The sequence below is a fragment of the Neolamprologus brichardi genome, chromosome 20 (genome assembly GCF_056152115.1).
Source record: "Neolamprologus brichardi isolate AB-2024 chromosome 20, ASM5615211v1, whole genome shotgun sequence".
In the NCBI taxonomy this organism is placed as follows: domain Eukaryota; kingdom Metazoa; phylum Chordata; class Actinopteri; order Cichliformes; family Cichlidae; genus Neolamprologus; species Neolamprologus brichardi.
This window is the reverse complement of record NC_142123.1, coordinates 13,897,878-13,922,184: the sequence shown is the minus strand read 5'-3', so window position 1 is coordinate 13,922,184 and position 24,307 is coordinate 13,897,878. Positions and strand designations below refer to the sequence as shown.

Here is a 24,307-nt window from a genome sequence, read left to right as displayed (position 1 = left end):
TTACCAGCCATGTCTGGACAATGTCATATCATGAGTAATAATTGTTTTTTAAAAATCCATCTAAATGAAACACACACATGCACGCACACACAGTGACATTTTAGACCTTCTTCAGAATACTGTATATACTATGGGCATCACTGTGCTGATCCAGAATCCTTACATTACTGTTTATTACTAGAGCTACAATAATAAAGCAATGAGGAGGGGGAAGTAATAAATATGAAATAATGTCATTATGATGATTCCATTTGTTTCACTATCCACTCTGTGCAGGGGCAAAGCTTATTACATTTTTAAACTGTAGAGATACAATAATTTTACTGCTGTAAAATCCAAATTTTGTCTTATTTAAAATATAAATCTAATATAATCTGCTTCTTAATGTATGTTCTTTAAAATACAGCGTGTGTTTTTTAATATATTATAATAATGCATAATTATGTGGACATGCATATTAGATCGTTTTTAGTAAAATATAATCCCCCCAGAAAGGCAGGAAAAGCCCGGAAACTTACTTTAAAACTAAATATGTTCCCTAAAACGGTGACAGAGCTGCAGACCCATGACAGCCTTACACAGGTAGCCAGCAGCTATGACCAGCACTACTTGTGCAGTTAATAAAAGGACAGGTAATGTTTGTTACGCTGTTGCACACACAGCACGCTCATTTGTTTCAGTTCATCAGTTGCAACAAGACAGCTTACCAACGTGTACGTAATAAGCTAATACTCCTGTGTGCTATACACTACAGTGTACGCTGTACACCTACTTACTGGTTTTGTCGCATCAGTCTGTGTCTCTGAGTTAATTTGTGTTTCTCCTACAGCTCCGGACTGCAAAATATGTGCGTGCTTTTTGTGAGCTCGGTCCCGGCTCGTAACCAGGACGATCATTGGTTAATGGTGATCATGTGACTGATGCAAGCCAGATCCTTTTATTTAGCAAAACTGTGATTAATAGTTAAATATTATTGTTGAGGGGCAAAGACAGGACTCCGCACGCACACACACATTAAAAAAAATAAATCATTTTTTTTTTAAAAGTTGCCTCAACAAAAGGGCACTTTGGGCACCCATCAGGAAAGGGGCGGGTGCTCAAGCCCCTCTAGCCCCCCCCTGCACGTGCCTGAACCTTATATAGAGCAGAGATACTTGACCAGTGTTGGGGAGTAATGGAATACATGTACCGCCGTTACGTATTTAAAATACAAAATATGAGTAACTGTATTCCGTTACAGTTACCGTTTAAAAAGGTGGTATTTAGAATACAGTTACTTTGTTGAAATAAATGGATTACACGGCTGCCCAGCCAGGCAAGATAAACTTTACTTGTCACAATGAGACTTCTTCCCTGTCTCTGTCAGTCCCTGCATCCTTAAATGTCTTCAGTTGTCCCGAGATCTCTATAACTGTCTCCTTGGTGCATTTAAACCCCTGTTTCTCCCTGTCCTCATCGTCTGCTGACTTCATCTCCGTTATCACTCATCATAATTTTACCATCTCTGTGCAAGTCTGCAAATTTCTTTATTAAATCATAAGATTCTTAAATTCATCAAGTCTCTCTGTGCCTGGGTCCTCGTCACAAAACATGACATCACTGTTTTGTACATTTTAACACAATTTAATCCCCACATTTGTGAAAGAAAAGCAAAACACTTTTTTGAAAAGTCTGTAACAAAACCATCAAATCTGATCAAGGTTATTTAAATGCTGCAAAAGAAGAATGGATTGGAATAAAAAAAAATACATATCCTAACCTTAATTACTGGGGGAGAATAATGAATGATGCTCATAGTGAGTAAAAAGTAAACTGAGTGCATTTTTGGACAGAGATTCACTTTTAATGTGTATGTATAATATAATACAGATACATAAAAAAATACTCCCAAAACAATAAATTATTACAAATAAATTATTACAAAATATTAATAAAAACTATAAAAATGGAGGCAACTTTGCCTGTGGTAGAATGTATACAATGTATGAAAAAATCTTTACTGCAGATACTAATTTTACTCATTTAATAATAATAATTTTGTGTTGTAAGATTTATGACTTTCATGCTTTCATAGTGGTACTTGGGAGAGCTTGACATTTTTATCAGGTGGTACACACTGTAAAAAGTGTGAGAAACACTGATAAGTGTATGTGTGCTTTTAGAAAACATTTAAAGCTGCAGTATTTTGAAACAAGCTAGCTTAAAACATTTTTAGAATATAAACAGAGCATCTGCTTCTCTTTACAGCTCCTCACTCCACCAGGGCTGTTTGGCTCTTTCTGATAGTGTGCAAATGTGATGTATGTAATGCAGCAGACATACAGACAGCTGGACAGTCCAAAAGCTGGCCTACCTATTACTGGCTGAGGTTTTAGTAGAGTTGTGGCTGAACTACATTAAAATTAATGATATATTTTTAATCTCCCCAATCAATTATAATGTTATGTTGGAATGTTGTTAAAGAGGGTCAAAAATGTTTCAACCCAGTTTGTTTTGCAGATTCTGTATAGCAGCTTTAATATAGGGAGGACACAACTTCCAGATTGTGTAAGTAAAATCAGGTTTCTTCTCTTTGTCAGTTTAACAGTTTCTGTTGTGCCTGTCACAACAGAAACTGAGCTGGAACAACCCATTTTGGAAGGGGGGAGCGGTTATGTATACTTTTGTTGTTAAAATCTTACGTCTCAACCAAGTACTGAATGCTTTTTATATTTTTAGTAGTGTGTCACACAAACAGCAAATATTGTCAAAAAAAAGGAAGAAATCTTTGGGGGCGAGTATGTGTCTTTTTTTCACGTCACGCTGTGCGCACGTTATTGCTTACATGAGAGGAATTGCAGAATGGCAGATAGTCAGATTAACAGTATTTTGTCTCTATCTTCAGGTTTTACACGCTTACATATAAACACGCAGTTACTGTCCTTCCATTTACAAAGTCAGAGGCGTCACGGTGTAATTATTTTACATGTAGTTGTTTTTTTCCTGTGTAATAATATTCAACATTGCTATCAATACATTTTTTTTAAAAAAAATGCCTCTCTGTGCAAAATGGGTTTAAAAACATTAACAGCTGTGGGATACTGTTTGTCCGTGATTTGAACCGGGGAACAAATCGTGGCAGGATCAGCCTGATATTATTTGTATCCCACTGTAACTTTACTGTATAAAGAGCAAACATCTCCAAAATGTCAGGAGTAGTTAGTCATTACAACAAGTGTTTGTGAACTAAAAATCAAGAATGTGGAATACTGTTTGTCCGTGATTTGAAGAGCCCAGCGCTTGCTCCTGACGCAGGGAAAACCAATTTTGCAGGGGAGACCTACCTCGGCACTTGTGCAGGTGAAGCCAAAGGAAGATATGCTTCACCATATTTTCTTGTCTTTGGCTTAGAATAAAGTTGGTTTGGAAGCATATTCAGCGATGCTTCATCTCCTGCTTTGCGTTTGTGTGGGCGCCCCGTGCCAGCAGTGTCCAAGCGTTGTTTTGTTTTTTCCCTTTTCATGCTGCGCTCCCCCTGCAATGGCTCTGCGCCCCCCCTAGGGGGCGGGCCCCACACTTTGGGAACGTCTGACATATCCTCTGCCAGGGAGGTTGTTAGTGTTTGCATCTGTGCCTGATATTCTGTCTTATTGTCTGTAAATAGGATAACTCAAAACTTTTTTTAATGAATTCAGATACAAAAATAAAAAATAAAAAAAACCTTGTGGGGGCGTAGTGTGGGCTCATGTGACCAATCCGTTTGATTTCACCCAACATCCACAGAGGTCTTCAAGGTCAGTGTCATGATCTGTTGGTCAAAAATTGACAAAAAGCCTTATAATTTAGGAAGTATGACTCTTAAAAGTGTGCTGTTTATTGTCATCATGTAGAAAGTAGTGTATATATGTCACATTTGACCTGTGACCTCTCCATTAATAAATTGATCTGAAGGTCGAAGTGCTAGTAATGCCATATAGAGCTATTTAAAACCATGTTTCTTACTGCCAGTTTGACAGCATATAGACATATGGGAACAATTTATTTAATTAAAATGAATTGAGTTTCTTATTTCCTTCTAACTGTCCCATCTTACTCTTGTTTTAGTTTTTTTTAATACATTTCCTGAAAAGTCCACAATTTTCAGATTAGATGAAACTTTATTAATCCCTCAGGTGAGTTCCTCCGGGAAATTCTCTTTCCAGTAGCACTGACAGAAGTTGCATGTTACAGATACAATCAAGGGGAATCAGAGCAGAATTTAAACATAAATATACCCCACACACAGACACACAGACAGGACTCCACACGCACACACACATTAAAAAAAATAAATAATTTTTTTTTAAAAGTTGCCTCAACAAAAGGGCACTTTGGGCACCCATCAGGAAAGGGGCAGGTGCTCAAGCCCCTCTAGCCCCCCCCCCCCCCCCCCCCCCGCACGTGCCTGAACCTTATATAGAGCAGAGATACTTGACCAGTGTTGGGGAGTAATGGAATACATGTACCGCCGTTACGTATTTAAAATACAAAATATGAGTAACTGTATTCCGTTACAGTTACCGTTTAAAAAGGTGGTATTTAGAATACAGTTACTTTGTTGAAATAAATGGATTACACGGCGGTACTTCCCTGTTTTATATTGTGGCGGGCAGGGGCGATTCTAGGATCAGAGCTTTGGGGGTGCTGAGCACCCAGAGAGCTGCCCAGCCAGGCAAGATAAACTTTACTTGTCACAATGAGACTTCTTCCCTGTCTCTGTCAGTCCCTGCATCCTTAAATGTCTCCAGTTGTCCCGAGATCTCTATAACTGTCTCCTTGGTGCATTTAAACCCCTGTTTCTCGCTGTCCTCATTGTCTGTTGTCTTCATCTCCGTTATCACTCATCATAATTTTACCATCTCTGTGCAAGTCTGCAAATTTCTTTATTAAATCATAAGATTCTTAAATTCATCAAGTCTCTCTGTGCCTGGGTCCTCGTCACAAAACATGACATCACTGTTTTGTACATTTTAACACAATTTAATCCCCACATTTGTGAAAGAAAAGCAAAACACTTTTTTGAAAAGTCTGTAACAAAACCATCAAATCAGATCAAGGTTATTTAAATGCTGCAAAAGAAGAATGGATTGGAATAAAAAAAAATACATATCCTAACCTTAATTACTGGGGGAGAATAATGAATGATGCTCATAGTGAGTAAAAAGTAAACTGAGTGCATTTTTGGACAGAGATTCACTTTTAATGTGTATGTATAATATAATACAGATACATAAAAAAATACTCCCAAAACAATAAATTATTACAAATAAATTATTACAAAATATTAATAAAAACTATAAAAATGGAGGCAACTTTGCCTGTGGTAGAATGTATACAATGTATGAAAAAATCTTTACTGCAGATACTAATTTTACTCATTTAATAATAATAATTTTGTGTTGTAAGATTTATGACTTTCATGCTTTCATAGTGGTACTTGGGAGAGCTTGACATTTTTATCAGGTGGTACACACTGTAAAAAGTGTGAGAAACACTGATAAGTGTATGTGTGCTTTTAGAAAACATTTAAAGCTGCAGTATTTTGAAACAAGCTAGCTTAAAACATTTTTAGAATATAAACAGAGCATCTGCTTCTCTTTACAGCTCCTCACTCCACCAGGGCTGTTTGGCTCTTTCTGATAGTGTGCAAATGTGATGTATGTAATGCAGCAGACATACAGACAGCTGGACAGTCCAAAAGCTGGCCTACCTATTACTGGCTGAGGTTTTAGTAGAGTTGTGGCTGAACTACATTAAAATTAATGATATATTTTTAATCTCCCCAATCAATTATAATGTTATGTTGGAATGTTGTTAAAGAGGGTCAAAAATGTTTCAACCCAGTTTGTTTTGCAGATTCTGTATAGCAGCTTTAATATAGGGAGGACACAACTTCCAGATTGTGTAAGTAAAATCAGGTTTCTTCTCTTTGTCAGTTTAACAGTTTCTGTTGTGCCTGTCACAACAGAAACTGAGCTGGAACAACCCATTTTGGAAGGGGGGAGCGGTTATGTATACTTTTGTTGTTAAAATCTTACGTCTCAACCAAGTACTGAATGCTTTTTATATTTTTAGTAGTGTGTCACACAAACAGCAAATATTGTCAAAAAAAAGGAAGAAATCTTTGGGGGCGAGTATGTGTCTTTTTTTCACGTCACGCTGTGCGCACGTTATTGCTTACATGAGAGGAATTGCAGAATGGCAGATAGTCAGATTAACAGTATTTTGTCTCTATCTTCAGGTTTTACACGCTTACATATAAACACGCAGTTACTGTCCTTCCATTTACAAAGTCAGAGGCGTCACGGTGTAATTATTTTACATGTAGTTGTTTTTTTCCTGTGTAATAATATTCAACATTGCTATCAATACATTTTTTTTAAAAAAAATGCCTCTCTGTGCAAAATGGGTTTAAAAACATAAACAGCTGTGGGATACTGTTTGTCCGTGATTTGAACCGGGGAACAAATCGTGGCAGGATCAGCCTGATATTATTTGTATCCCACTGTAACTTTACTGTATAAAGAGCAAACATCTCCAAAATGTCAGGAGTAGTTAGTCATTACAACAAGTGTTTGTGAACTAAAAATCAAGAATGTGGAATACTGTTTGTCCGTGATTTGAAGAGCCCAGCGCTTGCTCCTGACGCAGGGAAAACCAATTTTGCAGGGGAGACCTACCTCGGCACTTGTGCAGGTGAAGCCAAAGGAAGATATGCTTCACCATATTTTCTAGTCTTTGGCTTAGAATAAAGTTGGTTTGGAAGCATATTCAGCGATGCTTCATCTCCTGCTTTGCGTTTGTGTGGGCGCCCCGTGCCAGCAGTGTCCAAGCGTTGTTTTGTTTTTTCCCTTTTCATACTGCGCTCCCCCTGCAATGGCTCTGCGCCCCCCCTAGGGGGCGGGCCCCACACTTTGGGAACGTCTGACATAACCTCTGCCAGGGAGGTTGTTAGTGTTTGCATCTGTGCCTGATATTCTGTCTTATTGTCTGTAAATAGGATAACTCAAAACTTTTTTAATGAATTCAGATACAAAAATAAAAAAAACCTTGTGGGGGTGTAGTGTGGGCTCATGTGACCAATCCGTTTGATTTCACCCAACATCCACAGAGGTCTTCAAGGTCAGTGTCATGATCTGTTGGTCAAAAATTGACAAAAAGCCTTATAATTTAGGAAGTATGACTCTTAAAAGTGTGCTGTTTATTGTCATCATGTAGAAAGTAGTGTATAAACATATGTCACATTTGACCTGTGACCTCTCCATTAATAAATTGATCTGAAGGTCGAAGTGCTAGTAATGCCATATAGAGCTATTTAAAACCATGTTTCTTACTGCCAGTTTGACAGCATATAGACATATGGGAACAATTTATTTAATTAAAATGAATTGAGTTTCTTATTTCCTTCTAACTGTCCCATCTTACTCTTGTTTTAGTTTTTTTTAATACATTTCCTGAAAAGTCCACAATTTTCAGATTAGATGAAACTTTATTAATCCCTCAGGTGAGTTCCTCCGGGAAATTCTCTTTCCAGTAGCACTGACAGAAGTTGCATGTTACAGATACAATCAAGGGGAATCAGAGCAGAATTTAAACATAAATATACCCCACACACACACACAGACACACAGACAGGACTCCACACGCACACACACATTAAAAAAAATAAATAATTTTTTTTTAAAAGTTGCCTCAACAAAAGGGCACTTTGGGCACCCATCAGGAAAGGGGCAGGTGCTCAAGCCCCTCTAGCCCCCCCCGCACGTGCCTGAACCTTATATAGAGCAGAGATACTTGACCAGTGTTGGGGAGTAATGGAATACATGTACCGCCGTTACGTATTTAAAATACAAAATATGAGTAACTGTATTCCGTTACAGTTACCGTTTAAAAAGGTGGTATTTAGAATACAGTTACTTTGTTGAAATAAATGGATTACACGGCGGTACTTCCCTGTTTTATATTGTGGCGGGCAGGGGCGATTCTAGGATCAGAGCTTTGGGGGTGCTGAGCACCCAGAGAGCTGCCCAGCCAGGCAAGATAAACTTTACTTGTCACAATGAGACTTCTTCCCTGTCTCTGTCAGTCCCTGCATCCTTAAATGTCTCCAGTTGTCCCGAGATCTCTATAACTGTCTCCTTGGTGCATTTAAACCCCTGTTTCTCGCTGTCCTCATTGTCTGTTGTCTTCATCTCCGTTATCACTCATCATAATTTTACCATCTCTGTGCAAGTCTGCAAATTTCTTTATTAAATCATAAGATTCTTAAATTCATCAAGTCTCTCTGTGCCTGGGTCCTCGTCACAAAACATGACATCACTGTTTTGTACATTTTAACACAATTTAATCCCCACATTTGTGAAAGAAAAGCAAAACACTTTTTTGAAAAGTCTGTAACAAAACCATCAAATCAGATCAAGGTTATTTAAATGCTGCAAAAGAAGAATGGATTGGAATAAAAAAAAAATACATATCCTAACCTTAATTACTGGGGGAGAATAATGAATGATGCTCATAGTGAGTAAAAAGTAAACTGAGTGCATTTTTGGACAGAGATTCACTTTTAATGTGTATGTATAATATAATACAGATACATAAAAAAATACTCCCAAAACAATAAATTATTACAAATAAATTATTACAAAATATTAATAAAAACTATAAAAATGGAGGCAACTTTGCCTGTGGTAGAATGTATACAATGTATGAAAAAATCTTTACTGCAGATACTAATTTTACTCATTTAATAATAATAATTTTGTGTTGTAAGATTTATGACTTTCATGCTTTCATAGTGGTACTTGGGAGAGCTTGACATTTTTATCAGGTGGTACACACTGTAAAAAGTGTGAGAAACACTGATAAGTGTATGTGTGCTTTTAGAAAACATTTAAAGCTGCAGTATTTTGAAACAAGCTAGCTTAAAACATTTTTAGAATATAAACAGAGCATCTGCTTCTCTTTACAGCTCCTCACTCCACCAGGGCTGTTTGGCTCTTTCTGATAGTGTGCAAATGTGATGTATGTAATGCAGCAGACATACAGACAGCTGGACAGTCCAAAAGCTGGCCTACCTATTACTGGCTGAGGTTTTAGTAGAGTTGTGGCTGAACTACATTAAAATTAATGATATATTTTTAATCTCCCCAATCAATTATAATGTTATGTTGGAATGTTGTTAAAGAGGGTCAAAAATGTTTCAACCCAGTTTGTTTTGCAGATTCTGTATAGCAGCTTTAATATAGGGAGGACACAACTTCCAGATTGTGTAAGTAAAATCAGGTTTCTTCTCTTTGTCAGTTTAACAGTTTCTGTTGTGCCTGTCACAACAGAAACTGAGCTGGAACAACCCATTTTGGAAGGGGGGAGCGGTTATGTATACTTTTGTTGTTAAAATCTTACGTCTCAACCAAGTACTGAATGCTTTTTATATTTTTAGTAGTGTGTCACACAAACAGCAAATATTGTCAAAAAAAAGGAAGAAATCTTTGGGGGCGAGTATGTGTCTTTTTTTCACGTCACGCTGTGCGCACGTTATTGCTTACATGAGAGGAATTGCAGAATGGCAGATAGTCAGATTAACAGTATTTTGTCTCTATCTTCAGGTTTTACACGCTTACATATAAACACGCAGTTACTGTCCTTCCATTTACAAAGTCAGAGGCGTCACGGTGTAATTATTTTACATGTAGTTGTTTTTTTCCTGTGTAATAATATTCAACATTGCTATCAATACATTTTTTTTTTTAAAAAATGCCTCTCTGTGCAAAATGGGTTTAAAAACATAAACAGCTGTGGGATACTGTTTGTCCGTGATTTGAACCGGGGAACAAATCGTGGCAGGATCAGCCTGATATTATTTGTATCCCACTGTAACTTTACTGTATAAAGAGCAAACATCTCCAAAATGTCAGGAGTAGTTAGTCATTACAACAAGTGTTTGTGAACTAAAAATCAAGAATGTGGAATACTGTTTGTCCGTGATTTGAAGAGCCCAGCGCTTGCTCCTGACGCAGGGAAAACCAATTTTGCAGGGGAGACCTACCTCGGCACTTGTGCAGGTGAAGCCAAAGGAAGATATGCTTCACCATATTTTCTTGTCTTTGGCTTAGGATAAAGTTGGTTTGGAAGCATATTCAGCGATGCTTCATCCCCTGCTTTGCGTTTGTGTGGGCGCCCCGTGCCAGCAGTGTCCAAGCGTTGTTTTGTTTTTTCCCTTTTCATGCCGCGCCCCCCCCTGCAATGGCTCTGCGCCCCCCCTAGGGGGCGGGCCCCACACTTTGGGAACGTCTGACATAACCTCTGCCAGGGAGGTTGTTAGTGTTTGCATCTGTGCCTGATATTCTGTCTTATTGTCTGTAAATAGGATAACTCAAAACTTTTTTTAATGAATTCAGATACAAAAATAAAAAATAAAAAAAACCTTGTGGGGGCGTAGTGTGGGCTCATGTGACCAATCCGTTTGATTTCACCCAACATCCACAGAGGTCTTCAAGGTCAGTGTCATGATCTGTTGGTCAAAAATTGACAAAAAGCCTTATAATTTAGGAAGTATGACTCTTAAAAGTGTGCTGTTTATTGTCATCATGTAGAAAGTAGTGTATATATGTCACATTTGACCTGTGACCTCTCCATTAATAAATTGATCTGAAGGTCGAAGTGCTAGTAATGCCATATAGAGCTATTTAAAACCATGTTTCTTACTGCCAGTTTGACAGCATATAGACATATGGGAACAATTTATTTAATTAAAATGAATTGAGTTTCTTATTTCCTTCTAACTGTCCCATCTTACTCTTGTTTTAGTTTTTTTTAATACATTTCCTGAAAAGTCCACAATTTTCAGATTAGATGAAACTTTATTAATCCCTCAGGTGAGTTCCTCCGGGAAATTCTCTTTCCAGTAGCACTGACAGAAGTTGCATGTTACAGATACAATCAAGGGGAATCAGAGCAGAATTTAAACATAAATATACCCCACACACAGACACACAGACAGGACTCCGCACGCACACACACATTAAAAAAAATAAATAATCTTTTTTTAAAAGTTGCCTCAACAAAAGGGCACTTTGGGCACCCATCAGGAAAGGGGCGGGTGCTCAAGCCCCTCTAGCCCCCCCCCCTGCACGTGCCTGAACCTTATATAGAGCAGAGATACTTGACCAGTGTTGGGGAGTAATGGAATACATGTACCGCCGTTACGTATTTAAAATACAAAATATGAGTAACTGTATTCCGTTACAGTTACCGTTTAAAAAGGTGGTATTTAGAATACAGTTACTTTGTTGAAATAAATGGATTACACGGCGGTACTTCCCTGTTTTATATTGTGGCGGGCAGGGGCGATTCTAGGATCAGAGCTTTGGGGGTGCTGAGCACCCAGAGAGCTGCCCAGCCAGGCAAGATAAACTTTACTTGTCACAATGAGACTTCTTCCCTGTCTCTGTCAGTCCCTGCATCCTTAAATGTCTCCAGTTGTCCCGAGATCTCTATAACTGTCTCCTTGGTGCATTTAAACCCCTGTTTCTCGCTGTCCTCATTGTCTGTTGTCTTCATCTCCGTTATCACTCATCATAATTTTACCATCTCTGTGCAAGTCTGCAAATTTCTTTATTAAATCATAAGATTCTTAAATTCATCAAGTCTCTCTGTGCCTGGGTCCTCGTCACAAAACATGACATCACTGTTTTGTACATTTTAACACAATTTAATCCCCACATTTGTGAAAGAAAAGCAAAAACACTTTTTTGAAAAGTCTGTAACAAAACCATCAAATCAGATCAAGGTTATTTAAATGCTGCAAAAGAAGAATGGATTGGAATAAAAAAAAATACATATCCTAACCTTAATTACTGGGGGAGAATAATGAATGATGCTCATAGTGAGTAAAAAGTAAACTGAGTGCATTTTTGGACAGAGATTCACTTTTAATGTGTATGTATAATATAATACAGATACATAAAAAAATACTCCCAAAACAATAAATTATTACAAATAAATTATTACAAAATATTAATAAAAACTATAAAAATGGAGGCAACTTTGCCTGTGGTAGAATGTATACAATGTATGAAAAAATCTTTACTGCAGATACTAATTTTACTCATTTAATAATAATAATTTTGTGTTGTAAGATTTATGACTTTCATGCTTTCATAGTGGTACTTGGGAGAGCTTGACATTTTTATCAGGTGGTACACACTGTAAAAAGTGTGAGAAACACTGATAAGTGTATGTGTGCTTTTAGAAAACATTTAAAGCTGCAGTATTTTGAAACAAGCTAGCTTAAAACATTTTTAGAATATAAACAGAGCATCTGCTTCTCTTTACAGCTCCTCACTCCACCAGGGCTGTTTGGCTCTTTCTGATAGTGTGCAAATGTGATGTATGTAATGCAGCAGACATACAGACAGCTGGACAGTCCAAAAGCTGGCCTACCTATTACTGGCTGAGGTTTTAGTAGAGTTGTGGCTGAACTACATTAAAATTAATGATATATTTTTAATCTCCCCAATCAATTATAATGTTATGTTGGAATGTTGTTAAAGAGGGTCAAAAATGTTTCAACCCAGTTTGTTTTGCAGATTCTGTATAGCAGCTTTAATATAGGGAGGACACAACTTCCAGATTGTGTAAGTAAAATCAGGTTTCTTCTCTTTGTCAGTTTAACAGTTTCTGTTGTGCCTGTCACAACAGAAACTGAGCTGGAACAACCCATTTTGGAAGGGGGGAGCGGTTATGTATACTTTTGTTGTTAAAATCTTACGTCTCAACCAAGTACTGAATGCTTTTTATATTTTTAGTAGTGTGTCACACAAACAGCAAATATTGTCAAAAAAAAGGAAGAAATCTTTGGGGGCGAGTATGTGTCTTTTTTTCACGTCACGCTGTGCGCACGTTATTGCTTACATGAGAGGAATTGCAGAATGGCAGATAGTCAGATTAACAGTATTTTGTCTCTATCTTCAGGTTTTACACGCTTACATATAAACACGCAGTTACTGTCCTTCCATTTACAAAGTCAGAGGCGTCACGGTGTAATTATTTTACATGTAGTTGTTTTTTTCCTGTGTAATAATATTCAACATTGCTATCAATACATTTTTTTTTTTTAAAAATGCCTCTCTGTGCAAAATGGGTTTAAAAACATAAACAGCTGTGGGATACTGTTTGTCTGTGATTTGAACCGGGGAACAAATCGTGGCAGGATCAGCCTGATATTATTTGTATCCCACTGTAACTTTACTGTATAAAGAGCAAACATCTCCAAAATGTCAGGAGTAGTTAGTCATTACAACAAGTGTTTGTGAACTAAAAATCAAGAATGTGGAATACTGTTTGTCCGTGATTTGAAGAGCCCAGCGCTTGCTCCTGACGCAGGGAAAACCAATTTTGCAGGGGAGACCTACCTCGGCACTTGTGCAGGTGAAGCCAAAGGAAGATATGCTTCACCATATTTTCTTGTCTTTGGCTTAGGATAAAGTTGGTTTGGAAGCATATTCAGCGATGCTTCATCCCCTGCTTTGCGTTTGTGTGGGCGCCCCGTGCCAGCAGTGTCCAAGCATTGTTTTGTTTTTTCCCTTTTCATGCTGCGCTCCCCCTGCAATGGCTCTGCGCCCCCCCTAGGGGGCGGGCCACACACTTTGGGAAGGTCTGACATAACCTCTGCCAGGGAGGTTGTTAGTGTTTGCATCTGTGCCTGATATTCTGTCTTATTGTCTGTAAATAGGATAACTCAAAACTTTTTTAATGAATTCAGATACAAAAATAAAAAAAACCTTGTCGGGGTGTAGTGTGGGCTCATGTGACCAATCCGTTTGATTTCACCCAACATCCACAGAGGTCTTCAAGGTTAGTGTCATGATCTGTTGGTCAAAAATTGACAAAAAGCCTTATAATTTAGGAAGTATGACTCTTAAAAGTGTACTGTGTATTGTCATCATGTAGAAAGTAGTGTATAAACATATGTCACATTTGACCTGTGACCTCTCCATTAATAAATTGATCTGAAGGTCGAAGTGCTAGTAATGCCATATAGAGCTATTTAAAACCATGTTTCTTACTGCCAGTTTGACAGCATATAGACATATGGGAACAATTTATTTAATTAAAATGAATTGAGTTTCTTATTTCCTTCTAACTTTCCCATCTTACTCTTGTTTTAGTTTTTTTTTAATACATTTCCTGAAAAGTCCACAATTTTCAGATTAGATTAGATTAGATGAAACTTTATTAATCCCTCAGGTGAGTTCCTCCGGGAAATTCTCTTTCCAGTAGCACTGACAGAAGTTGCATGTTACAGATACAATCAAGGGGAATCAGAGCAGAATTTACATGCATTTTTTTACACACACACACACACACACACACACACACACACACACATATATATATATATAATATGGATAAATAGGAATACCTGTGGATTGCACGTTTGAGTGAGTCTATTGCACAGTCGAATATAAGAAGAAATATTGTGAATATTGCACAGTGTAAAAAAACCCACTACAGCTCAGTTGTTCCCGCTCTCCTTTGTCCCCCTGGTCCAAGTTACAGCAGCTTGTGTTAGTATGTGTACACAAAGATTATAAAAACACAGAATAAAATTGTAAGAAGTCACCAGTTGATGCAGTTTAAGGACACTTGTTCTTCTGTGCAGTCTCACCTGGAGCTCACGTTTCTAGTTCATGCCATTGTGACAAAAGATTGTTAAAAAATAGTTAAAAGACATCCATGAATGCACAGCTAACTGCTCTTCAACCTTATAAAAATTAACGTGCATTTTGATTATGAACCACTTTTACAAAACCAAAAGCTTCAATGTGTTTAGTGATTTATATGTCTAAAAAAACAGGTTCAGTTTGTACCTGAGAGAGCGGCTTGGTGGCGCTGAATTATATTTCCAATAGAAACACAATTTCATATGTTGTAGTAACAACATACTGCCACAAGATGGCACCCTAGACCTACTTTACCATGCTGTTTCAGTAAAAAAGACAAAGTGACAGAGCCTTGAAAGAGTGACAGAGACACTTTTTATGAACTCATCTGTAAGGTGTCACCTTTTCTGTAGAATGAAGAAGTGCTTCCCTTCTTTTAAAGTAAATACAGGCTTACAAAGATCCTCTAAACATGTTTCTGAAATAATCCTAAACACAATCATTAAATCAAAAATGCAAGAAACTATTTATTTAATCACTGCTCTTCACTTAATTACTGAACTTATTAAAAAATAAACAAATACTTTTTTCTTTTTTTTTTAAAGAGACGTTTCTGCTGTGACTTCACTGTGGTTTGTATGTCCAGGCAGGAGTGTGACATCTCAGAACAGCAGAGGATTGTCGAGCACGGCCACTCCTGCTACGAAGCCCCCGTCTGAGTGTTCTGAGCTCTTGGTCCTCAGCAGATGGCCCACACACTCATTTGTCACCATGTCTTTACCCTGCCTGTAAGAAAACAAAGAAAAGGCTAAAATTAGAAACAACCACTACATTGGGAATCTGCAAATACTTCTAAAAAAAACCAGCCACAAACAAAATGAGTTTAATATCATTGTAGTAGTGGTCACATACCTTACATATGCTCCAAACACTCCCAGTTCACTGAGACAGTTGCTTATTTTCAGGGGGCTGCCTTGTTTCATCAGGTAGTTCCTTACAGGGGTTGGATGGATTTTATCCATCAGAATATAGGCTGTACGCTCGGTACTCTCCTTCACTTGTTCCAGGACCTGGCAGATCTCTGATCCATAAAAGTTGTTACCTAGAAAAACAATACTACACTTAAGTACAGATAAAATGGACATGGCTAGATAGGAATTATTTCACATTAGCAGATGAACAAACTTTTGTAAAACCCTTTTTAAAATTAGTGAAAAGAAAGTTTAGTTTTACCCAGGGAACCACACCTGGCTACATTCGGCCAGTCTGACAGGCATATGGAGAGATCTTTATTTGGCTGGGTTTTTTCCTACTTATGTTGGCTAATGCTAGCCTGCTTGCTAGTACAAGCAAGTTGCTACATATTTAGAATAAAAAAATATTAAACAAATACTGCCTCAAGTAGTCTTTCTTTCAGATGCTCCCTTTAGGGGTTGCCACAGCGGATCATCTGCCCCTTTGTCATGTTATCCCTCCTTTGTCACACCAACCCTGTGCATGTCCTCCTTCACCACATCCATCAATCTCTTTGGTTCTTCGCTTCCTCCTGCCTGGCAGCTCCATCTTCAGCTCTGCTACCTCCAGCCCAGCCTCCTGTCTTTTTGTCAATGCCATTGTCACCAAACCATACATCATAGCAGGCCTCACTGCCATCTTGTAATCCTTCCCTTTCACTCTTGCTGCTATCCTTCTGTCACAAATCCCCTCTGACACTTGTCTCCACCCACTCCACCCTGCCTGCACCCAACTCTTTACTTCTCTTGTGTGCTGTCTGTTGCTGTGGATAGTTGACCCCAAGTATTACATCTGATCTACCTTCACTATCTCTACTTCTTGTATCTCCACCATTATACCTGCCTCCCTCTGACTCACATACATGTATTCTGTCTCACGTCAGCTGACTTTCCTTCACCTTCTCTCCAGAGAATCTGTTGTGCTCTTTTCAGCACGAAGCCACACTCCTGCTCACTGATCGTCACCTCTTTTTCACCTAGTCTCAGCAACTTTGTCCCACAGCTTGTTGATTTATCCTTGTACAGTAACTATCCTGTAGTTACTACAGCTTTGCACATCTGTCTTGTTCTTGAAAATCAGCAGCAGCACACCTCTCTATTCCTCGGGGATCCTCTCAGTCTCTGTTAAACGGTCTGGTCAAGTTGCCCTCTCGTCTAACTCCCCTCCTCCATCCTCCTCTCTCTTTCATTTTCTACATTCATCAGCTCCTCAAACTTCTCCTTCCAGTTCATGTGTAAAATTACTGCTAAAATAGCTCATATGAACCCTGATACTGAACTATGTATTTATCAAAACAAATGATCTGATATTACAAAGAAAACTAATGATTGCTTTTTACAATATTAGCCCAGAGTGATGTAAGGCAGGGTGGTTAGTCAGCCATAACTTGCTAACTTGTATCTAGTAGCTTTTTCACATCCTGATCAATGTTGTTGTCAAGTGTGTCTCGTATACACTATTATCTCAGTCACAGTACAGCATGCATGAATCACAGTAGATACACAGTAACGCAAAACAGCAGGCAGTCATGTATGTGTCGTCACTGTTTTGACGGAGGCTAGCTCATACATGGAATGCAAGCAAATGCTGCACGTGTGTGCAGATCCATGCACTGCTTAAACTTCCCGAGTTTAACAAATGGTGAGAAACCAACACAAGTTCCATCATTTGCTTCTGGTGTTAACATCAAGTGTGCTTTATTAAAAAGTTCAGTTTACCTCCTCCTTCTCGCTGAGGCTTCAAGACAAACCGCTCTGGTGCTGCCAAGGCCATTGACACTGTTTTGTCCCCCTCTGGACCCTGTAGACGAGCACAACCACAGAGAAATAAATGAGAGGAATAAAATGTGAATGATATTGCTTACACTGAACATCAACACCCAGGTGAGGATTATCTAATGCCAAACTTTCCAAAGAATGAAAAAATCGTGTGCTTTTTCTCACCATGTCTAGAGTGTAGAGGCCGGCGAACGTCGCTCGGATCTGCTGCACAGCTTGAGGCTGGTCCGGGAAGAACCTCTCCAGGACTCCAGGTCTGGCGAGCACTTGCTGAACCTTCTTGGTACCAGCCAGGTGAGTGCTGATATCTGGACACTTCACAGCTCGAGAGCGCTCCATGAGGAGACGAGCATCCCAGCTCTGCAATTGAAAACAGACAATGAATTCTCTGCTTGTCTTTTTATCATTAGATGATTTTCCAGCATAAAACAGCCTCTACCATTTCACTAACTCTTGGAATCTTATTTCACTGCTGCTAATAATGTTTTACACACTGTCGCAGGTTTTTTAGCTTTGTTCGTTCAGACTTTCTCGTGGTTGAGATTCCTGACAAAACAGCCAGCACACCGACCAGCAGAGCGTGACAATAGTTGGTTTATATTACGCTGAGATTTGACAGACAGAGACAGAAGAATGAAGGAGAACAACACAGAGTCACGCTATCAAAGAGAACCTGGACAATAGATTCAGCAGTTTGGCTTAAATTTGCAAACTGTTTTAACTCGTTATGTCCAATTAAGTGTTGGTTCCAGGGTGCTCGCCAGTTTTCCTTCACTTCCTGTTCCTGCCTGCAGAATTAACACACAGCTGCACGTATCTACACACAATGTTGCAGAGAACATTGTGGCTCAAGAGTTGGCAGTTTGTCTTGTAATCGGAAGGTTGCCGGTTCGAGCCCCGGCACCAACAGTCTCGGTCACCTACTGGTTGCCTACCGCCTACTAGTGGTGGTCAGAGTGCCCGGTGGCGCCAGTGTCCGGCAGCCTCGCCTCTGTCAGTGCGGCTACAATGTAGCTTGCCATTACCAGTGTGTGAATGTGTGTGTGAATGACTGAATGTAGGGTAAAGCGCTATACAAATACAGGCTATTTACCATCTAATCACCCATTCAGGCTGACACAGCGACAGGTCTGTTGTCACTTATATCAGCCAATCAGGGCTAGACTTCGTGTTGCTAGGCAGGGAAAGAAATAAACTGGATGATAATGACGTTCCAGTTTCTCATGAATACGAATCATTTTAAGTAAGTCTGCATGTTGCATGTTTCTAACTAAACTCTAATGTAATCTTCCATTCTGTGTGCAAATCAAAAGTTGGACCTGTTCAGAAGGGTAGTTGTCAGGCATGTAACCATTCCTGAAATACACCACGGCGACCTCTTTGCCGTCCCTGAAGTGAAAGCGACATAAAAGACACATTAAGGACCACTGCTATGCGTAACACATAGTTTTTGTTTGAGAATGATACACTTAAATAATGTGTCAGTGCATTGTGAGCTGACAGAAATCGACTTACACAAAAAGCCTCTTGTCCTGATCAAGGCAGCCTGCTTTAAAGACGTCTTCAAACCGCAGTCTTATTACGTGAATGTTTCTGAAACACGGCATGTTGGTGAAAAGCACAACTCTTCAAATGCTTTAAGATAATGTTTTAACTTCCACACAAAGAAAACATGCAGGTATGAGAGCTCTAACCCTTCACATGTAACACCTACCTCTTCCAAAGTTCATACTCAACGAATCGCTGATCAAAGATATTTCTCTGGACGTCTTCCACCAAGAACACGACGACTGCTCTGCAACGACAACAACTGCACCTCAAAATTTCTGGACTTTTGGTTCTCACGGTTTTAATTTTAACTGAAATGATTTGCTTTTTGGTGCCCCATACTACCAAAACTGTCACTGGCCTTTGTTGTCCTGAAGAAATGTTTGTAATTTTATGATGCACTGAGCAACCACACCAGCAGAAGCAGTGTTTGAATGTACAGTTCCACTGGCAAGATGTTTTATTCTGGATATACTAATTAATTCATCATGTATGGTGACATAATTAGACCAAGTGAATAAAGCAAAAAGCAATCAACACCATGTCTGGCATGTACTTGATGATTGTACTTCATTCTTACTTCTCTGATCCATAGAGCTCCCAGGCTTTGGCAATAGCCTTGGCCAGACCAGCTGCAGGATTATTATCCGGGATACGCTCGCTCTCCTCCAGCCTGCCGGCCATCTTCAGGATATGTCTGTCAAGCAAGATTGTAAGCACTCTCAGCAAACCTAATCACAGCACATTATGCATCATTATTTCCTGACCATGCCTCGAACAATCCAGTCTCACTCTCCCTCATTCAACTTAAATAAAGATTGTAAATAAAAGATGGACAAAGCCACCACCATTCCATCCCCCAGTCATTAGCAAAGTCACGCTGTGACGCCTTAAGATGAGCATTTTTGCTTGCAATAATATCGTATCGTGCGTTAAGTATTGTGATAATATCGTATCGTGAGTTGTATGGTGATTCCCACCTCTATAGGCTAGCAACTTGTCGATCAATCCTGCCTTATATAGTCTATATTAAATTAACTTTATATTGTATTTAATAAGACATGACATTAATGAGCCTATAAACTCATAACAGGGGCATTTTCATGTAGACGTCTATACAACGGAATATCTTTCACAACCACAAGAGGCGCCCCCTCTTGGCCATTGAAAAGAATGCAGATTAAAAGAACTTCTGCAGTGGCTTCATTTTTCAGACACAAAGGCTATGTCTATCTTTTATACAGGGTGGGCCATTTATATGGATACACCGTAATAACATGGGAATGGTTGGTGACTCTTCACACACTGATAGCAACACCGCAGGAGAAATGCCAGCACAGGCATCCAGTATCCGTAGTTTCAGGTGCTGCACATCTCGTATCTTCACACCATAGACAATTGCCTTCAGATGACCCCAAAGATAAAAGTCTAAGCGGGTCAGATCGGGAGACCTTGGGGGCCATTCAACTGGCCCACGACGACCAATCCACTTTCCAGGAAACTGTTCATCTAGGAATGCTCGGACCTGGTACCCATAATGTGGTGGTGCACCATCTTGCTGGAAAAACTCAGGGAACGTGCCAGCTTCAGTGCATAAAGAGGGAAACACATCATCATGTAGCAATTTCAAATATCCAGTGGCCTTGAGGTTTCCATTGATGAAGAATGGACCCACTATCGTTGTACCCATATACCACACCAAACCATCACTTTTGTTGTTCCAGCAGTCTTGGAGGGATCCATCCAATGTGGGATCGTGTGAGACCACACCATTAACATCACCCTTCACATAAAAGTTTGCTTCATCACTGAACAAAATCTTCTGCGTGAACTGAGGGTCCTGTTCCAATTTTTGTTTTGCCCATTCTGCAAATTCTGTGCACCGATCTTGGTCATCCTCGTTGAGATGCTGCAGTAGGTGGAGTTTGTAAGGGTGCCATTTGTGAGTAGCTAATATCTGCCGAAGGGATGTTCGACTAATGCCACTCTCCAGTGACATGCGGCAAGTGCTACGCTGTGGGCTCTTGCTGAATGAAGCTAGGACAGCCACTGATGTTTCTTCATTAGTGACAGTTTTCTTGCGTCCACATTTTGGCAAATCCAACACTGAACCAGTTTCACGAAACTTAGCAAGCAGTTTGCTAGCTGTAGCATGGGAGATGGGTGGTCTCGTAGGGAGTCTTGCATTGAAATCGGCTGCAATGACCCGGTTACTGCGTTCACCAGGTATTAACGCAATTTCGATCCACTCCTCACATGTTAACCTCTTCGACATGTCAATGGCTGTGAACAAAGTTACTTGTAAATAACTCATGAAAGAATAAAGTTACGTTGAAACCAAGCACACCATTGTTTTTCTTGTGACATTACCAATAAGTTTGATGTGTCACATGGCCCTCTTCCTATTGAAAAAACAAAAGTTGTATCCAAGATGGCCGACTTCTAAATGGCCACCATGGTCACCACCCATCTTGAGCAGTTTGCCCCCTCACATATACTCATGTGCCACAAACAGGACTTTTGTCCAACCATTCCCATGTTATTACGGTGTATCAATTTAAATGGCCCACCCTGTAGATTGTTTATAGCTGTATTAAATCCCAAACCTACTGACAGCAAAGCAAAGAGATTGGTGTCAACTGAAGGGGAAATAAAGGAATGTGGGGTTTTTATTTATCTTTTTTTAAAAAAATAAGGTAAAGCAGCTGTGTGAAACGGTGGCTATAAAGATGACAGTAAATATATTTGAAGGTCTTGGCCAACATGATCACTCTTACTGCTGAGTTCTAGTGGCTAACCTACAGAATATGGGGGACACATAAATGACCTGCTTACCTGTGTACATCTGGCGTGTGCGATGAAAGGCCTCCGACACCGGCAGCAATGGTGTTGATCTCTATCTGCTTTAGCGAAGGCGTGTCATTCTCTCTCTGGTCCAGCATGTAGTCAGACCGATTGAGACCCAACACAATGGACTGTAACAAAGGCAAAGAATCCCAGCTGCAGCATTTGGTCACTTTATAATCCATTAATAGGTTTTTATGGTCCCAGCTACACTGTTGTAAGAACCTAATGGTTTTCTTCATTCTATGAGTTTTTCAGAGTTTCAGAGAATTTTCAGAGTTTTAGAAAATTGTGAAGAACTTTGTCAAGCAATAAAGCAAAACAGCTGATAATTGAAACAAGATTTTAGTTTTAGCCAAAATATAGCTTTTGCCTCTCACCCCTCTCCTCCCTGTCGTTCCCTGTCTTTCTTTCTCATAAGAAATCTCTCAGGATTTAATGGCTAGCATACGAAGCCCAAAAAGAAAAGAGCCTGCATCATCAATCCATTTCCAACTTTTTAAAAAATTCCCTCCAAAAATGGCCCCAAAAGAAGCCAGATAGAAAGGTTTTCATGGTGAAAACACACAGTGGTGCAGGTAACCCAAAACAGCCAACACCACAAAGGAACAGATAGGCTGAAAAATCATTCCTGTAAACGTTAACACAACCTCACACCTGCAGTGATGACCCAAGATGTTCATTCTACAAATATATAGCGTTATTTTTGTGCCACTATTCTGAGCGCATGTAAAAAAAATTTGCAGGTGCAAGTGTTGCATTTTGAGGAGAAATGTATTTTGAGCGAAGAAAAGCTGAATTTGAGTGAACAGAATTCATTGCTGCGTGCAGAAAATGTATTTCAGTGTTTGCTATTATTCACACATGCACAATAGCAGCCCCTCTCGCTCAGTTTTTGCATTTGCGCTTGCTCGCAATGTGTTGCTTGCGCTCTCAACATTTCTGCCCGTGCGCGCTCAACTCTTTCTCTACACCGTTATATTTGTGCCACAAAACCAGCCAATCACAGACTTGGATGCAAAAAAAATCTGATTGGCTGTTTTGGTCTCCAATCAGCTCGAAATGACGAGATGCAATATCCCAGAATCCATTTTGTCCAAAACTCAAACGAGGCAGTTGCGGAGAAACACGGTGTGGCGGAGTTTGAAATATTACTCTTTCTGGGTCACAAAATAAACTTTTAAGATATTTTCATGTCAGAATGTTTCTGTGTAAACTTCAAATATCTGCTCGATTTATCAAGACATCACATATTTGCATAAGTGCTCTAATGTTTTCGGAGATGCCTGTTACCCACCAGCTGACCGCATAGCTGGACTGGCCATTGGGCATACCGGACATTTGCCCCGTGGGCCGATGGTGATTTTTCATGTTTATGTTTGTTTGTTTTTGTAACGGTATAAACAATGAAAGGTGGTGGATTAGCCAATTGGTCATGATCAACTCTGGGCTGGAACAATTACAATACATCCGTATTGAAAGGAAAAGGAACGCGATTCGTCCCAAACTTCAGCAACGATGAAAAAAAAAGACACAAAGCTGAAGTTATTCTGTCTTTGCTGCACAGCTGCCTCTTCTCCCCTCATTCTCCCTCCCTCCCTCTCCTGTTGCTACTTCAATCATGAAACTGATCAATGATCAGCTGATCGTCTCTCTTGTTTGTTTATCGCCCACTTTACGCCAGAAAGAGGAAACCAGCGGATGCGCTAAACAACAGCAGCTTGATCAGCTGTTTTTTAATATTACTTTCTAGTATCAGCTGATGTTTGCTAGAGCCACAGCTGTAAATGCTGCTCATGATATCAGTTTTGATATGTGGTGAGAGGAAAACATTAAGGTGATACAAATCATACATATATACCAACAAGACAGTGTACGTCACTGTCACAACAGTGTTTGTTTTAGTTCAAAGGCTTTATGGTTTTCCTATAATACCTGGTGGTGTAGTCGGTGATTTTTTTGTCAGTTCAGCCTTATATATTATGTTTGTGTTTGCCCACCCGGTCAGCTGGTGGGTAACAGGCATCTCCGAAAACATTAGAGCACTTATGCAAATATGTGATGTCTTGATAAATCGAGCAGATATTTGAAGTTTACACAGAAACATTCTGACATGAAAATATCTTAAAAGTTTATTTTGTGACCCAGAAAGAGTAATATTTCAAACTCCGCCACACCGTGTTTCTCCGCAACTGCCTCGTTTGAGTTTTGGACAAAATGGATTCTGGGATATTGCATCTCGTCATTTCGAGCTGATTGGAGACCAAAACAGCCAATCAGATTTTTTTTGCATCCAAGTCTGTGATTGGCTGGTTTTGTGGCACAAATATAACGGTGTAGAGAAAGAGTTGAGCGCGCACGGGCAGAAATGTTGAGAGTGCGAGCAACACATTGCGAGCAAGCGCAAATGCAAAAACTGAGCGAGAGGGGCTGCTATTGTGC

At 39.4% G+C, this 24,307-nt stretch overlaps 1 protein-coding gene across 4 annotated transcripts in view; it reads right to left on the bottom strand.

Moving 5' to 3' along the window:
* Window positions 1-15,084: 15,084 nt before the first annotated feature.
* LOC148096931 (glutathione synthetase-like) overlaps window positions 15,085-24,307 on the bottom strand; it is a 28,695-nt gene continuing 19,472 nt past the window's right edge. For all 4 annotated transcript variants that reach the window (XM_087833337.1, XM_087833336.1, XM_087833335.1 and 1 more), the window contains 9 exons: window positions 21,857-21,996; window positions 19,602-19,718; window positions 19,188-19,268; window positions 18,989-19,066; window positions 18,793-18,862; window positions 17,639-17,833; window positions 17,414-17,495; window positions 15,594-15,783; window positions 15,085-15,467 (listed from right to left, as the gene is read on the bottom strand). In XM_087833337.1, coding sequence (XP_087689463.1) covers window positions 15,344-15,467; window positions 15,594-15,783; window positions 17,414-17,495; window positions 17,639-17,833; window positions 18,793-18,862; window positions 18,989-19,066; window positions 19,188-19,268; window positions 19,602-19,718; window positions 21,857-21,996 — 1,077 coding nt within the window. In that variant the 3' untranslated portion in view covers window positions 15,085-15,343. The remainder of the gene's footprint in view (window positions 15,468-15,593; window positions 15,784-17,413; window positions 17,496-17,638; window positions 17,834-18,792; window positions 18,863-18,988; window positions 19,067-19,187; window positions 19,269-19,601; window positions 19,719-21,856; window positions 21,997-24,307) is intronic.